This window comes from Pseudorca crassidens, chromosome 15 (genome assembly GCF_039906515.1).
Source record: "Pseudorca crassidens isolate mPseCra1 chromosome 15, mPseCra1.hap1, whole genome shotgun sequence".
NCBI lineage: Eukaryota > Metazoa > Chordata > Mammalia > Artiodactyla > Delphinidae > Pseudorca > Pseudorca crassidens.
Genome location: NC_090310.1, coordinates 37,849,201 through 37,866,853, shown reverse-complemented (window position 1 = coordinate 37,866,853; position 17,653 = coordinate 37,849,201). Strand labels below are relative to the sequence as shown.

The following is a 17,653-nucleotide window of genomic DNA, read 5'->3' as shown; positions in this document are numbered from 1 at the left end:
CACTTGAATTTCACCCTTCAATAGTTTTTCTACTCTTTGGCAATTAAAATCTGTCAAATGCTCCTGAGAAGCTCTGAATTCTCACAGGCACAGAGAGGAAGCTGCTTATAGGTAGCCCTTGATTGACAACTTAGAGCAATTTTAATTGCATTTTGCCTGCCGTTTTGAGAGTTTACTATCAAAACCTTTACTGTTTAGGGCTTCCCTCGTGGTACAGCGGTTAAGAATCTGCCTGCCAATGCAGGGGACACGGGTTCAAGCCCTGGTCCGGGAAGATCCCACATTCCGCGGAGCAACTAAGCCCTGCGTGCCACAACTACCGAGCCTGCACTCTAGAGCCTGTGAGCCACAACTCCTGAGCCTGTGTGCCACAACTACTGAAGCTCGGGTGCCTAGAGCCCGTGCTCCGCAACAAGAGAAGCCACTGCAATGAGAAGCCTACGCACCGCAAGGAAGAGTAGCCCCCGTTCACCGCAACTAGAGAAAGCCTGTGCGCAGCAACGAAGACCCAACGCAGCCAAAAACAAAAAACAAAAAAAACTTTTCTGTTTAGTGCAATTATTCCTGGACAGACAGATGTTATAAATATTTAGCAACTGCAGAACTTTCAACTAGGAAGTGTCCACTGTAAAGTAAATCAAAACAACTAAATCACAGCCCATAAGACACCGAGCATTGCGAGGCCAGCCAGGTGCCCATATACAACCGGGTTTCCACCAGCACCAGCATCCCCTTGAGTGAAAACCCATGAGACACCAGGAACACCAAGAAGAGTCAGCGACGATGAGACTCGTGGGGAGGGAAGAGACCCGAAGGAGGGTCACAGGGAGTTGGGTGCGGCACACCTCGCGAGCAGAACCCTCACCTTTTGATGAGCTTGATGGACCGGAAGGCTTCGTCCATGTCCCCGACAGCCAGGAAGAAGGTGAAGTTGAGCATGGCGTCCTGCGTGGGCTTGTCACAGTCTTCTAGCCCCACGAAGTCCCGCAGGGGCCTCCTGCCCACCGTCTGGGGGATGCGCTGGGACCCAGAGTCCACCTGGTCCTCGAGGTCCACTTCTCCCGGCTGAACGACAAAGGGCACTGTTTATTTGTGGATCCCTGTAAAGCCAGGGCCCACCCCGGGCCTCTCCCTGGGGGTACTCGTCAGCTGCGGGGACCCTCTGCACACAGACCCCATATTCAGCAATGCTCTCGGCAAACACAACGCACGTCCGCAGGCCCCCTGAAGTTACCAGAACTTGGGGCTCTGGCTTCAGACAGCGGGTGATGCAGGCTGTCAACGCACAGGGACCTGCCAGCCGCTAAGGCACTAACATCAGCTGCTCAACAGCCGTGAACAGGCATGAAAATCCCTACCTCCCAGGGCCGTTTGTAAAATTCCTAGAAAGAGCTTTTACTATCAAGTCAGATCTGTGTACATGTGCAGAGGGTATTAAAATCGACGCCAGCATCACTGCAGGTAGAAGTTTCCAAAATGTAACCTGGATTAGTGGTGGTGAGCCCTCTGCTGGTGCTTCTCAGAACCTTCACCTAGTGCAGCCCACCCCCCACCCCTGCCACACCCCCAAAGCAGGCAGAGGAAGGAAATCCTGTGGTCCCAGCACAAGCACAGTTTAGTGCACTGTCTGGACCATGCCTTCTGCACCAGCTCCAGCCACAAATCCTTCTCAAGTCCACTTCCCTCCTCCCAGCTAGACGGGGTTCCATGCCCTCCACTCACCCCTGGGCTGGATCCGCACACACACCCCTTGGTCTCCCACCTGGCTTGCTCTCTCTCTGCAGCGTCCATTCGTCTGATTACACAGGCTCCCCCGTGTAGAGAGTTCATGATCCATCTCCTTGGACCCCACTCCCCTACCCTGGCAGTTTCGTATCTGCTGTGACTCTGACTCCTTCACCACCTGCCTCTGACTCAGTTCCCAGAAGCTCCTGTGTCACGGATCCTTCTGAAGTTCAACTGTAGCCCCCAACTTTGGGGGCACTTGATCTGGGCCTTGAAACCCTGGTAGGATTTATCAGACCCAGGTGTGGACGGGGAGACCCTCCAGGCACAGAGCAGAGCATAAGCAGAGGCCAAGAGCAGCCCTGGTCAGGGTTTGTGGCCGAGTGGTGGGGTCACATCCGGGGGGAAGCTGAGTCCTCAAGTTTGGGCTGATTTTGCACTGAGTGGGAAACCTTCAGAAAACGTGGACACAAAAACCATGGGGGGTGGTACTTGCTGTCTGCTGTGGTGTCACAAATCACGAGACAGCAGCCTGACCTCCGTCAGCCTTGCTGTGGGTCTGATGCCCCGTCCTCATTAGAGCCCTGCTCCCCACGAGCACACGCAGGAATTCTCACAGAAACAAGTGCACCCACGGTCACAGCTCACGGTGCCCCCTGCCTGCATTCACCCTGGGTTCTGCTCTCGAGGGGATGAGCCGCCTGCCCTGGACACATGTGGGAGCTGGGGGCCCAGGGCTGTTCGACTGACACCACACCCTTGAGTGTGCGGACAGGAACCTCGGGACGCCAGGCGCTTCAGGGAAATAGGCTGCGTAGGCCCCTCCTCCCCCGCACTGAGAGATCAAATGAATAAGACTTCCTGTGTTGCAAACACAGGTAAGTGAAATACTTCCTCACCGCAAGCATTAGGAGACAAGACTGTTCGTGCTGCCCCAACGAGGAGCTGATGCCCTGCCAGGCCCCTGACAAAGCTGGAGCATGTGAGGTGGGAGGTGTCAGCACACAGACAGCTGTCGCTTAAAACAAAGAAAACCACATCTTGGGGCAACTGCAAAGCTCAGGTAACAGGGAGGAGCATCACGCAGGCCTCTGCTGGGCCAACAGCTCCAAGTGGATGCTCGGGGGGAAGAGAGCTGAGGGGCTGGCGGAGGGGAGGATGGTGCTCAGACTGAGGGAAACAAGCCCAGGCGTGAAGACAAGGGAGACGCCCAAGAGAAGGAGCTCAAAGGCTGTCTCTACGTTTTGAGTCTCAAATCAAAGAGAAATGAAAACGTATAAAAGCACTAAATAAGAATGAAATTCAGAAAAATGCTGGTCTGGAGGCACTGGTCTATTCAAAAGAGGAAACTCAGAAAACCTGCATGGACGGAGCGCAGGGGGTCCTGGAATCGAAACCACACAGCCTCACAAAGTTCACTGCAACGGATCACAAGTCAAAGTGCAGAAAAGACTATTCGCTGCCGACCTCGATGGCTGGGGATACTGTTCCCAGGGGCAACCCTGGCCTGTGGTCTCAGGGGGGCACGTTGCACGAGGGCTTCAGCACAGCCTGAGACCCACAGACCCACACGGCTCGCCCATGACAGTCACAGAACAAAGAGCAGAGAGCCCACCCTGGGCCTTCCTGCCAAACCTCTTCAGGTCAGTAATAACCCTGGGAGGGGCCCGGGGAGACCTGCGTCCTGGCTTCTGAGCAGACAGCCGTTCACACAGGCAAGGGGCCTCAGCTCTGGAGCTGGCAGAGATAGCCAAGCTCAGATGGCATGTCCACCATCTCTGGGGGTCCTCTGGGGTCTGCCCTTACCCCTGGCTAAAAAAAGAACACTTGCTAACAGCAAAAAATACAGAGTTCATGTTTAGGGTTGATTTTAAATCACCCTATGCTAAGAGCCAAAAAATATCCAAGTAAAAGTCTACATACTTCAGTCCTTCTTCTGACACAACAGTAAAGAAAGACGCGGCAGGGGAGCCCAAAGAGCTGACGACGGGGAGGAGTCTGCAGATTTTACGAGAATAGGAGCAGCAGCGGCCAGCACATTCACAGTCCTGCAGAACGGAAGGCACGAACGACAGGCTGCAGCCTTCAGGTCCCAGCGCAGCCGCGCCTCCTCTGTGCAGGCGGTGTTGGCGCCCGGCTGAGAACAGGTGGCTCAGCCAGTGTTTCAACTCGTCTGGACATTCCGCCACCCCTACCCCCCAGATGCACCCACCCCCGTGATCAGCACGGCATCTCAGGGCAGAGGATGGCTGATTTCAGGTCCAGGAGGGACCGTGGGGACGTGGAGACCAGGTTCCAGGGAAGGCAAATAACTCATCCAAAATACCCTTGTTGGCGGTGGGGGAGGGGGTGGGTGGTGTGTGCTGAAAACAACCCTGTTTGATCAAAAATTTAAAAACACACCCGTGGGACTTCCCTGGTGGTCCAGTGTTTGGGACTTCGCCTTCCAATGCGGGGGTGCGGGTTCGATCCCTGGTGGGAGAGCTAAGGTCCCACATGCCTCAGGGCCAAAACACCAAAACATAAAACAGAAGCAACAGTGTAACAAATTCAGTGAAGACTTTAAAAATGGTCCACATCAAAAAAATAAATAAAAATAAAAAAAATAAAAACAACCAGTGTATGTAACGCACACACACGTGGGCAAAGGACAAGACCTCTCCTGAAAGGCTGCCCGCCAGCCTTTCCTAGCAACCATCTCTGGGGGCTGCGACCACGGAGATTTGCAGCATCCTTGGTCTTTATTTCTTTATTTGAAGCTTCTGAATTTCCTACAGTGAATATAGGAATACGTACTTTTAAAAAAACAGCTAGAATTTTTAAAAAGAAGACAGGAAAGTGGAAGGGTACGGTGCCTTTGGGGGACGCCGGAAGGGACAACCCTCAGCAGCACTGCTGCCTGCCTGCCTTTCCCCACACAGAAACCTCGGATCTGCGGGAATCTCAGGCGACAAATCAGGGCACACGGTTTGCTTGTTTAACGGAAGAGCCCCGGTGGGGAGGAGGGCCTGAGACACGGCCGCACACATAGAGGCTCCCACCTTTCTCATGAAGTAATAATGGGGCACTTGGATTCCCAAGAGCGCCTGGAAGACGGGAGGCCGGAGGAAGCTGTCCTGCAACAGGAAGCCGTGCTCTTCAGAGACGAAGAAAGACAGGACCAGCACGTCTGCCTGCAGAGGGAGACGTTCTGTCTTAGTTTGGCAATAACTTTCCTGAATCTCGTCCAATCCCATTTTCACTGCTGGGATATTTACATAAAACACAAAGAAAGTAGAGGGGCCAACACATAGGCACACAGATAACCCCCTTCCTCCTCGGGGCACACAGCAACGACACCAGGCTCCGCTATTCTCTGACGCCCCTCCTGGAGGACACACCTCGTCCGGCCTGGGAGCCACTAGACCCATCTCGCTGACCTTGTGGTGAAAACTAACCCTTCCACCCGCGCTGGTGAGTGAAGCTCAGGAGCTTCAAGAGTAGCCCCTTCAGTTTCTTGACTTTGACATGGAGACTCTGCTCTGCTCTCAGGCAGGGACAGTGCAGAGGCCGATGCTCGGCGGGACCCTGTCCTGCAGGACTCGGCCGCAGACCCTTCTGCCCAGGAGACGTGGAGGCCGAGGGGCTGGTGGCTGCCCTGCTGTGTGAGTGCCTGCGTCTCCTCACCAACTTCACCCAAGACCAGGAGCCCTTCGCCGGCCATGCCCCCACCCTCCAAGTGGGAGCAAGTGCCCCCAACTTGCTCGTCACTAGATCCTCTCTCTCATCTTCGAGTCTCCACTCCAGTGACACAGATGCCAACAGGGCCCCTCTCGCCACTCATGTTTCAGACCCAGAGACCGATTTGCTTCTGAAAACATCAGGGTGTGGAAACCCGCTGCTGGTAGCCTCAGGGGATCCAGCCTCTCACATCCTGGAAGGAAGTCCCTTTGGCAGGGACACAAGTCACCTGAAGCTCTAGGGCCGGCGGGCCTTTGCTGACCTACTGAGGACCCTACGAAAGATCCCTCTGGGTCACAGAGAGGCGCATGCAGCCCCCGGGCTTTCTCAGGGATCACTGGGTGTCCTGCAGGACCCAAGACTTGGAAAGTGTTGGAGTCCTGGGCCCGAGAGTCACCAGTTTTGGGGAGGGACGCCCTGCAAAGCCGGGGGTTGGGGTGGAGACAGGGGCGAGGGGGCCAATTGTTCGGGGGATGACTGAGGAGTCGGCCTCAGTAACTGGACCCCACAGGATGAGCTGACATCAAGGGGTAAGTTCACGTTAACTGTTTTGATAAAGAGCTCTGAGCTGCCGAGAGAAAATGGCACATGACAGAGGGTGGGGCCAGCCCTCAGTGTCAACCCAGAGGGGATAGGTGTCCCCCGGCATCCTGGGGGTGAGCGCTTGCTCTCCTGAATCCATTCCCCAGAACTTCCCTGTGGACCATGTTGGGAAGACAGAGCCTGCCACGTCCCCACCAATCTAAACACAAAGGCGACAACATGTGGTACCGTGGGGCCTGTGCTGGCCTCGCCCAGGGCCTTCCTGTCCGTTGGCTGCAGCGGGGCGCCCGGCACTTCCTGCAAGGCTTCACACACAAACAGCCTGGGCTCACTCTGATCCCAGAAGTGGCTCACAGGCACGAGATTCGTCAGCCTCTCATCTGCAAGGGCCTGGCTTCTGAAAGAGAGAGACAGACCCTCACACACGTGGTACATCAATGCCCCACTGTGTTTTCAGAAACACTCTCCATGCCAACAGAGATGCTGATGGGCCCTCTGTGCCCCAAGACTCAGGCTGCCCTTGTGGACACTCGAGTTGCAGCCCTTTCAGAAGCTCGAGTTCCGACCCCATGACTCCAGAACCTTAGAACCTGGAAAACAGATTAGAGACTCAAGTCCACCCCGACTGACCAGGGGAGTTTGTTTCTATTTCACCTCTGGTTTCCACCACTCGTGATCTCTGAGCTCTTCCAAGGGTGAAGTAAACTTAGCGACAACCTGCCTCGAAGCCAACAAGTAACTGAACATCGTTTTCAACATTTTTTTCAACAAAATCCTCCCAAACCACAATCTTACTTCTTAGTCTCCTGTCCATTAAAGGACAACGTCTCTCTCTGATCTATCTGTCCCCTCTTGAAGTCGAGGATGGTCACTGTGTCCATTTCCACATCGTAGAAGAAGATTCTGGAATCGGGGCTGTTGTCAGCCTGGGGAAGAGAGAGCTGGAGCTCAGGGTACCCGCCCACTGAGAGCCACACGCCTGGAAGAGATGCCCGGGTCATCCACCCAGCCGCTCCCATGAGCGGGCCTCCAGCATTCGTAATTCGAACATCAGCTTACGTTCATCCTGCTGAAATGGCTATGGATTTACTACTTTCTAATTTCAGAAAACTGAAGACAAATTCTCAGACTATGCAGGTCGACTATGGCTGTCTAGCTGTTCTTAATACAGACGTGAGTGTGATGTCATCTTACCTGAGGTGGATTAACCATGGGCACAAGGAGGGACCGAGATTCTGATAAACGAATTCTCACGCAAGTGAGTAAAAATGAAGTAAACACCATAGAGAAGCTTTAGAAAAGCTGAGAAAAGGGAACCAGCTTTGTTGTTGGGGCAAAATGCCAAGAACTCATGTAGACTGTTAAACCTTTATCCCCACAGATACCGGGACGGTAAAGGGACATGCTTACTTAAGAAAAGAAAGGCAAGAAAATGAAAAATTACCGATATCTTAGACAAAAGAAAATACTGTAAGCTTAAAAGCAATGGAAGAAATCACAAATTAAAAATCATCGATAGGTTTGACTAAATAAAAACGCAAGCTTCTAGTCATCACAATTCCCTAAGCAAAATGACAAACAACGAAGTGTCTGGGACACGGTAAGATGGTCCAGGACTCAGTCTCCACCCCAGACACCACGCCCACCCTGCCCCGTCTGCAAGGAGAGGGGCTTCATCCCATCCTCCTCCTCCTGCTTCTCCCAGCCTCTCCTCCCCTGGGGAGTGCCAGTGGGGCAGGGGAGCTATCTTTCACTGCAAGCCCCCTCAACCTAGCTCAACTTTTCTTTCTTTGATTTTTTTCTTTCACCAGGGCGAGCATTCCTGACCCTGGTCTGAGCGTTGAGCTCCCTCAAGCTCGCTCTGCTCTTTAGAATCAGGCCTCCGGAGACAATGGTCACTCAGCAGTCCGCACTTCTCACCAGCGTCCACACCCAGCACCAAGGAAAATGTCCTTCCCGGGACTGCCCAGCACCACGTCCCGATACCCTGCCTACCTCCTGTGTGGGTGTCTCCTGCCTGTGTGTGGATACCCGGGCAGTGTCCTGGCCACTGAAGGAATGAGTGACCCAGGACTGCCTGGTGTGCGGTGCCTGCCTGTCTCTCCCCATCAGCTCAGCTGCTTCCCCTCCCTCAGCCTCCCCAGGTCCACCCTGGCCTCCGGCTTGTAGGACCCCCACCTCCAGCCAGACCTCCTGGCTGAGACTCAGGCTTGTGTCTAACTGCCCACAGGCCGCCCTTCAAATCCCTTAACTCAACAACCAGACAGGACCCCCCTCCGTCCCCCAAAGGCTCCTCACCCAGCTCCTCTCAGACCCTGTCCTTCCCTGCCCTACAGCCAAGTATGGCTGTGATGGGCCCCAAGGGATCTTCCACCTTGTGATAGCCCACTGACCACTCAGCCTGGGCCTCCCCCTCTGCCAGTGACCAGAGACCTTGGTGAAGCCATGCTTCTGCCACGGGGTCGCACTCTGACGCCTTGGCGGGGCTGTGCCCCCATCACTTGCCCACCTGGCGAGCCCACACCTGGGCTCAACCTCCACCTCCCCTGGAAGCCTCCGGAACTCTTGAGAGCTGTTCCACCTACCACTGACCTCCAGCCCTTCACCTCTCCTCTCAGCTCTCACCATGTAAAAATTTACTCGAGTCTGCTTCTCCGAGGGGAGGGGCCGATTCCCCGATTTAACCGATCAGTTTGTGTTTACAGTGGCCAGTAAAGTGTGTGGTACATGGAGGGCAACCAGCAATCCACTCTTAAATGAACGAGTGAGAGAATGAGTGAATAAATAAGTGAGCGAATGTGTGAGTGAATGAGTGAGCAAATGAACGTGTGAGTGAATGCATGAGGAGAGCATGAACAGACACTGCCAGGTGGGAAGGCAGTAGCTCCTCCAGAACAGGCAACCCAGCCACCTGCCTCCTTCACACCCATGTCGTGTGTTTCTCTAAGCAAGAGGCTCCAAGGTCCTTCCACAGTCATCACCCCTGGTGCCCAGAGAATTTAGTCGGGTGATGGAAAGAGGCAGAAAAGGGAAGAGGTGAGGGTCTCTGCAAAGCAGAAACCACTGCTCCTGATGAAACAGGGAGTGAAGGAAGGTGGGGAGGCGAAGGGTGGCCCCAGGCAAGAGGAGAGGCCAGACAGAAAGCTCCCCCACCACTCCGCCCGGCCAGGGAGGAGGGGACGTCAAGAGCGCGGGGTGTGGGGCACAGAAGGGCCAGCTGGAGGGGTGGGAGGAGCTGTGCGCACGAGCGGACTCACCTTGCTGAGGAGGATGCTGATCTTGCTGCCGCTGGCATTGCACCTGAGGGAGGCCATGCCCCCAACGCCCGGGACCAGCCCTGCCAGGCTCTTGCAGCTGCAGTGCACCTTCGCCTCTCTGCGGGGAGGGACGCGGTCTCAGTGGCACCGCCGTGGGATGGCAGGCGCCCCTTCTCCTTGCGGCCTGGAACCTGGGCCCAGAGAACTGAGCTCCGCTTGGGCCCAACTGCTCTCACTTCGGTAATGTGAGACCCAGGAAATGGGCTGAGCTCAGACATAGGGTGATTTTTTATTTTTACATTTTTTTTGTCAAGGTATAATTGACACACACGTTATCTTAGTTTCAGCTGTACAACATAACAATCTGCTACTTGGTGGGTGAGGTTTTAAAATTCTGTTTCTGTGAACAAACACGAACACGTATTTTGTCCCTGTCTCACACAGGAGCAGCTTATTAAGGCTGCTTCATCGTCCCCACAGCACAGCTGGCCGGGGTCTCTGCTGCCCATACTTCATTACAGCTGTGTGCTTTTCCGCTGTGTGGACAAACTAAAATTTATTTAATTAATTCCCTGTTTAGTTGTTTCAGTTTGTTGCCATTAGAAACAACGCTGGCTTGTATAGGTATCTCATTATGATTTTTTTTGCTTTATTCACATTTCCTTACTTTTCTCCTAGTGTCCTCTGTCTGTCCTAGGCCCCCTGTCCAGGCCCCACTTGACATTTAATTGTCTCGTCTCCCTGGGCCCCTCTGGGCTGGGACAGAGTCTCCAGGCTCATTTGGTGTATTTCCTGCTTCAGTCCCAGTATCAGTCCCAGCATCATTTCTCCGAGGAGATCAGTTCCCTTTACTGCAGGACTTAGAGACCCAGATCCGGGCACGGGATGTGCTCGTTGCTCTTGGGGTGTCATTGCCCTCAGGCCCCCACGGCTGACAGAGCAAGGCTGTGTGTATACTGACTGGTGTGTATCCTCGTAGCCATGGTAACTTTATACGCATCCACCTGCGTCTACGTGAAGCTGCACTCTACTTCAGACTCACATCTCCACCTTGGATGCACCAGCACAGGGGTCACTCCAGCCTCCACCCCTGCTGATCTGGAACCTCCCACCCAGGCGAGAAGCTGGCTCCCTCGGGCTCCCATCCCATCCCTCGGCTGCTCATGTCCAGCCTGGATGGCAGTGTGGGTACTGCTCCCCGAGCCCCGTGGGAACTGACTTCGTCTGCAGAGCACATGCCGCGTGCGGCCCCTTAGCCCTTAGTCTCACGGTCCCACTCGGTGCCAGGGTGACCCAGGCGGCACCTGGTTCCCAGGGAGGCAGTTCCACACACTCATGAATGGTGGGTAGTCCTGCTTCGTCTGCATTCCATCCTGGGATCCCCTGAACTGATTTTTTAAATTTGCAGACATTAAGGCTCACTTTGAGCTGTAAAGTTCTATGGATTTTGACAAATGCACTGTCATGTGTCCATCACATAGTGATGCTGGTCCCTTACCCTTCATGCAAAGATGAAGAATTTAAATCAAGACATAAGACATTTCAAAAAAGTAAGTTGCACATTAATGTTGAAATGAGAACATAAGTAGTTTGCTTCCTCCTCTCCATTTTCTACCCACCACACTACCTCCTGACTAATTTTAAAAATATAATACTTTTATTTGGACAAACACTGTACCTTCGGGATAGATCAAAGCTTTTAAAGTGAGCCAAGTCTGTCCCTACAACCAGGAAATTTCCACAGATGTCAAAGAAGCATGGGTTCCCCTCTGTTTCGGAAAATGGCAGGAGTTGTTTCACAGTCCCCTGAAGAAAAAAGGAGGGAACAGGGAATTCAGGGAGGCTTTATTCACAGGGCCCTGCCCTCTGCTGGAGTCTCACCCCACACGGGGAGGGGAGGACGGGGCCCTGCCCCGGGGGGATCCCTGATGCTTACGTTCAGAGGGGGAGACAGGTAGCAGCCAGGTAAACAAGCAAGTACGCACATAACTCAACCTGAGCAAGTGTAGACAGGTGACGGACAGAATGCTAAAACAAAACTATCAAGGTGGCGAGACATTGAATTCCACCTGCTTGGGTTGGTCCAGGAGGTACTGCCTGCAAGGTCTTATGTTAAAGCCCCAATGAAACTGACTGTGTGGCTAGTGTCCTCTAAGTGGTCACATCCAGGGGAGGCCGTGAGTGGAAGGGATGGTGGTCGCGTCACGGATACGTCCATCTGTGAAAACTCACTGAGCTGCACACACAACATGCTTGCTTTCCTGTGTGTACATCATACGTCAGTAAATGCCTGAGAAACAGGTCTTGTCTGTGGGGCAAACCTGAACTGAGACTGGGGAGAAGGAGCCACCTATTGGAGAGCTGAGCCTGGCTTTCCAGGACAAGGAGGAGCCAGCACAGCAGGAAGGAATGTGGTGGCCAAGGGGTGGCCCCCGAGGTGGGCAGTGACCAGAGGCCAAGTGGGTAATCAGTGCAGGCCAAGGTGGAGAGCCAGATTTTGTTCTACGTGAAGTTGGAAGACTCTGGAGGGTTTTAAAGTGTCACTCTTACTTTAAGAGCATTTTGGAAAGAGTGACTACAGTCAGGCCTGCACAGAGCTTAGGCTTTCGTGTGTCTTGTGCATGGACCGACCCTTGTCCTTGGAGCTGAGAGAGGCTCCTGGCTCAATTCAAGCAGCGCCCAGTAAGTGTCTGCGTGGCATGGTGCTGGGCTGGGAGCAGGGCACCCCAACAGTGAGTGGGCGGCAGGTGGAGGCCTGGTCCCAGTGCAGGGGTAGCGGGGAGCGGCTGGACGACTGGGGATGGGGGGGCGTTCCAACAGAACTTAGTAGACTCCTAGTGCCAGGCACAGAGACTTGAGGAGCAGGCCAGGAAGCTGCATAACCCGTCCAGGAAACTCAGAGTGAGGGATAAACAGCATGGGGGTGAGTTCCAAGCTGAGGAATCTGATCTTCATGTTGATGCACCCAGTAGGGAGGTTAGTATACGTTTGTGGAACAAGCAAACAACAGTCACAGGCAATGGCTCACGGTGAGGACAGGCTCACTGGTGAGGACAGAGCGAGGCTCTCAGCCTCCTCTGCTCGACCTCTCCTCTGCCGCTCCTGACACGTCATACGCAGTGCAAACCTGACCTCCTCTCCTTCCACACTGCCTCAATGATATGTCCCAATTCCCAACCCCAGTTTCAGAGCGTGGCCTGGGCTCCTGCCTCCAGAGCAGTGTTTCCAGCTGGCTCTGGTGTAAGGATATAGGCTGGGGCGGGGTGGTGGTGGGGGTTCCTGGAGAAAGAAAACCAGGACTGGTATTCTTGACATAAGAGGACCCATTTTAGCCTAAGCCATTTTGTGATCTAAGCCTGGCCACAGTGCTGGTCCTAGAACAGGCCTCAGCAATTAATGATCTTAGGGAGGGAATGCAGAAACAAGGGAGGAGCAGCCTTGGGGCAGGTCCTGGTTCCTCAAGGGATATACATAATAATACACCTTTGAGTTCTGCAGGAAGTAACGCTCCCACCGACTTCAATCCACAGCCTGGACTCTGTTGACCTTTGCCCCAATTCTACCCTGAATTCTCCTCTGCTCAAATGCTTTTGTGAATATGCTTGTGCCCTTAGCTTAAAACTTCCCCAATTTTGCTGTTCAGGAGACACTGTTTTGGGAAAGATCCCCCGTGTTCTCCTTCCTGGCTGCGAGTAATAAATCCTTCCTTCTCCCGATCTTAGCTTGGTTGTGTCTATTGGCTGACATCCACCGAGAGGCGAACCTCGTTTTCAGGTAACACTGGGACATCTCTGAAGGGTGTCCGAGGCACCTCACACTTGCACCCTTCCCCCCCAGCCCTGCTCTGCTTCTGTACGTTCCACCTTAAGGCTCCACAATTAGCACAGACCCGCAAACTAGACAACTAGAATGTCCTCAGTTCCTCCCTCCTACACCAGTTGCTCACCACGCCCCTAACTGCTGACTCTGGCCTGGCTCCCTGCCCATTGTCGCGCTCCAAGCCCCCGGACCTCTCACCTGTGGCCTCTCCTATCTGCCTTCACTGCTCACCAGCTGCCCTAGTCCTTCCCACACAGAAGTGATCTTCTAGGAAGAAAACACAAAACCAAGAAAAAAACAAGCCAAAACGCACCGTGTTACTCGGGCTCCACACCTCCTGCCTTCCAACTTCCACATGGTCCCCCGAGGCTTTGCCTCCACGGGTGTCTGTCAGACACCAGCCCCCGCTCAGCTCCCGCCTCTCCTCGCAGTGCCTGGCAGGAAGCACGGGAACCAGCGGGGCTCTGCGCTCCCGCCTGGAGGAAGCTTCTGCGAGAACCATGAGGTACATAATGGCTGTCCCATCACCACACAAACCAGCAACAACTGCAGTTTGTGTGTCATGGATGCACGGGCAGGGAGAAAGGTCTGGAGACACACTCCAGCTTTCCAACGAGAGGTGCTAATGGATTCCTTACACAGGCTGGCATTACTTTACTAATCACCATGGTCACATATTCCTTAACCTAAAAATCAACTAAAAAGTCTAAACTCTAGACTGTCTGTGGTCAGACGCTCCTAAGTTCCCTCCAGCTGATTTTTCACCCCTTCCCCAGCAAACCTTTCACCCCTTTCCCAGTATGCCTTTCACCTCTTCCCAGCAGGCCTATCATTCTTTCCCGGTATGCCTTTCACCCCTTTCCCAGCATGCCTTTCACCCCTTTCCCAGCATGCCTTTCGCCCTTTCCCAGCAGGCCTATCATTCTTTCCCAGTATGCCTTTTGCCCCTTCCCAGCAGGCCTTTTCTTCTTTCCCAGTATGCATCTCACCCCTTCCTACAGGCCTATCATTCTTTCCCAGTATGCTTTTCACCCCTTTCCCATCATGCCTTTTGCTCCTTCCCATCAGGCCTATCATTCTTTCCCAGTATGCCTTTCCCCCTTCTCCAGCAGGCCTATCCTTCTTTCCCAGCATGCCTTTCGTCCTTTCCCAGCACGTCTTTCATTCTCTCCCATTATGCCTTTTGCCCCTTTCCCAGTATGCCTCTTGCCCCTTCCCAGCATGCTCTTTGCACCTTCCCATCAGACCTATCATTCTTTCCCAGTATGCCATTCCCCCATTTTCCAGCAGGCCTATCCTTCTTTCCCAGTATGCCTTTCGCCCCTTCCCTGAAGATCTTTCCTTCTTTCCTTGCATGCCTCCACTCTCCAGCTCCGCAGGTCACTCCTCTGATAACCCAGCTGCTCCCTCATCTTTTGTCAGGAGGGCCCCTCCCTGCCTCGGCTTTATGTCCACAGCTGATGCCCCTACACAACTATCAGCAGTATGCAAGGCCCATCCCTCCTTCCCTCCAGCCTCTCTGCCTCCCTTTTGACCTGAAGCAGGGCAGGTATCTCAACAGGCCCCAGCTCCTTCCACCTGCACTTTGCCCCAGGAGGCGAGTGGGGCTGCGGGCGCTTCCCTGACTTGTCAGGTCTCTATTCCAATGCCACCCCCTGCAATACTTCCCACCCACCTCCACACTTCAGTGTGCACCTTTACTGTCTGACCCTCCTGCTAGAAAGTAGAACTGCATGGAAGCTCTTTCAGGAATTGCTGAATGCAAGAGTGGACGTGCAGGCTGTGAGGTACAAGGACACGGACATGGCAGCCCTGGGAAATCAAATGCTGGACCCCAGGAAAGAACTCAGAGCTGGACAAAGCAGTCATACTGAGAGCTAAAACCAGTGCCATAACAAATGTCCTCAACCATGATGCAGAACACTATTGCATGTACTGGGCTGAATGGTAGCCCCTGAAAGATACATCCATTTGGATGTATCTTGGAAAAAGGGTCTTTGCAGATATAATTAAGGATCTCAAAAGGAGACAACTCTGGATTAGGGTGGACCCTAAATCCAAGGACAAGTGTCCTTCTAAGACACAGGGAGAAGGCCATGTAAAGATGGAGGCAAAGACTGGAGTGATCTGTCTACAGGCTGAGGAACGCAAGGAATGCTGGCAACACCAAAAGCTGGAAGGGGCATGGGACAAATTCACCCTCAGAGCCTCAGAAGGAGCCAATCTTGCCCACACCTAGATTTAGGACTTCTGGCCTCCTGAACTGCAAAGAAAATAAATTTCTATTGTTTTAAGCCATAAGTTTGTGGTCATTGGTTATGGCAGGCTCAGGAAACTAATACACCATGTCAGCCCTGGGGGTCCAGCAAGTGTGCACGGGATGTGGGCAGGGTTTCCTTACTGCACACCACCCGGAGGGAACAGAATGGTGTGTTAAAGGCCTGTAATCCTGGAGGCACACATTGCTCCCATCCTGGCCTCACCCTCAGACACATGCAGGGAAAAAGGTCTGCCTAAAGATATGTCCTGAACTGATGACCCCTCAGTCCTCAAGATGCGCATTAAACACAGCAAAATTTCCTCCCATTTCACACCCCCATGCACTCAAGGTCCAGCCATGTAGTCCTTTTCACTGCAAAAGGCCACTGCCTCACCTCCTGACTTCTGAAGTCACAAGAGCTGTCGATGGAGGGGCTATCCGACAATCCATTTTTACAACCAAGCACCCAGTGGGGGCAATCTGATGTGGTTGAGTGAAGTCATTAAGCAGGCTCTGGCTTGATTTAGAGATGGCATTTTAAACTCTGCTCTAATTGTCTTTAACGTCACAGGCCACTCACTCTAGAGCAGCAATTTACCTGCCAGGTTCGAACTTGGACTCGGTTTGGCTCCACCGTATAAACGTTTTCTTCGTGCATGGCTAACACTGGAGACTCACACAGGAAGGTACCTAAAATTAAAGATAAAGGTCAGGACAGCAGCAGCTAGTCTCGTCATAGCTCCTTAGAGTTTAAGAAGCATTCTCACACTAAAACTAGAATTTTTTGTAGGGCAACTATTGATGAGAAAGACTGAAACCTAGCAGAAAAGATCTTCTACAACTAAGGATATAAAGAAGGAACCACGGTGAGACGGGTAGAAGGGGTGGAGCTGCGGTATAGTCAAGAAGTGTTCTCATGTGTGTTCCCTAATTTTCCTTGGCACCCACAATAGCCTTGTGAAAGGTGCGTTTTCTTTATCTTGCAGATGAGGAAAGTGAGGCTCTGAGACACAGGGACCTGCCAGGGCCACAGCTGCCGGTGATGGCCAGGTGTGGGGACTCAGTGCTGGGCACCCTGCCCTCACCAGTCACTGATGGTCTCTCCTCTTTTATCCCATCTAGCAGTGGTGCTTCCAGTAGCACAGCATCTATGACAGCATGATTGTTCAAGCATCTGCTTATCTTATGTGGAACTTTGGAGACCACAAGCTCTAGTCTCTGGCTCTAGACAGGTTCTTATCTAGTTAGGAAGATGATGACACACACAAAACAGAAAATAGCTCAGCACCTGTTGTGCTATCCTCTTGGGAGGATAAGTTCACCCTTGCCCCTCAAGGGGTCTATGGTAGAAGATAGGCAAAGACGTGAATTGTCAGCACGATACAGGGCAGGGTGGGAAAAGTGTTCCAAGAGAACTTTAGGCAACAAAGTGTTAGAGGAGGAAAAAAAAGTGAGGGAATAATATGAGGGAGAGAGTTGATAACCTGTGGAAAAACATCCCCAGGGAGGTGTGAGGTATTCAAACAAGCACGTGGGGGCATCACCCTGGGAACAGTGCAATGACGAATCCCCCTGTGAGGTAGGAGGGCCTAGGTCAGGATGGGTGAAGACAAGAACTGTGCAGAAGGAGATCTTGCCGAGGAGCACGTCCTGATGGTCACTGTGCTTGGTGGGAAGATGTCCCCAAAGAGATCAGGTCCTAATCCCTGAAACCCATGAATATTAGCTTATATGGCCAAAGATGTTAAGGTCTTGAGATGGGGAGATTATCTTGGATTATGCAAATGGGCCCCAAATGAAATCACAAGTGTCCCTGTAAGAGGGAGGGAGATTTTTAGACAGGAACAATGTGACAGTGGAGGCAGAGACTGGAATGATGTGACCCCAAGCCAAGGACTGCTGGCAGCCACCAAAAGCTGTAAGAAGCAAGGAGCAGAGTCTTCCCTAGAGCCTCTGGGGCTCTGCCAACACCTTGATTTTGGCCAGTGAAACTAATTTTGGACATCTGGCCTCAAGAACTGTGAGAGAATAACTCCTAAACAGCCACTCGTTTTGTGGTCCTTGTTACAGCAGCCCCGTAACTCATACAGACATGTGCTAAAGAGCAGAAGATAAAGTGAAACAGAGAGTCGGAGCGATGGATGGGACAGGTGGAACAGCTCTGAAGATCCACCCTGAAATTTTCAGACAGAGGTTGGCCTTGGTCGAGACCCCACGGGCTCACTGCTGTGCGTGCTCTGGGAAGTTCAGAAGTCAGGTGTGTAGCATCCCTTTCCCCGGAAAGCACTGTGGTTCTTCACAGTCATGCCGACTTATTTCTGAGCTGTTT

The 17,653-nt window shown here is 53.0% G+C and overlaps 1 protein-coding gene across 23 annotated transcripts in view; it reads right to left on the bottom strand.

Moving 5' to 3' along the window:
* IFT140 (intraflagellar transport 140) overlaps positions 1–17,653 on the bottom strand; it is a 70,964-nt gene that overhangs the window by 32,103 nt on the left and 21,208 nt on the right. For 22 of the 23 annotated variants that reach the window (XM_067707093.1, XM_067707094.1, XM_067707095.1 and 19 more), the window contains 7 exons: positions 15,923–16,014; positions 10,924–11,051; positions 9,246–9,363; positions 6,784–6,914; positions 6,217–6,385; positions 4,767–4,898; positions 866–1,065 (listed from right to left, as the gene is read on the bottom strand). In XM_067707093.1, the coding sequence (XP_067563194.1) occupies positions 866–1,065; positions 4,767–4,898; positions 6,217–6,385; positions 6,784–6,914; positions 9,246–9,363; positions 10,924–11,051; positions 15,923–16,014 (970 nt within the window). The remainder of the gene's footprint in view (positions 1–865; positions 1,066–4,766; positions 4,899–6,216; positions 6,386–6,783; positions 6,915–9,245; positions 9,364–10,923; positions 11,052–15,922; positions 16,015–17,653) is intronic. The other variant, XM_067707111.1, reaches the window with a different exon arrangement.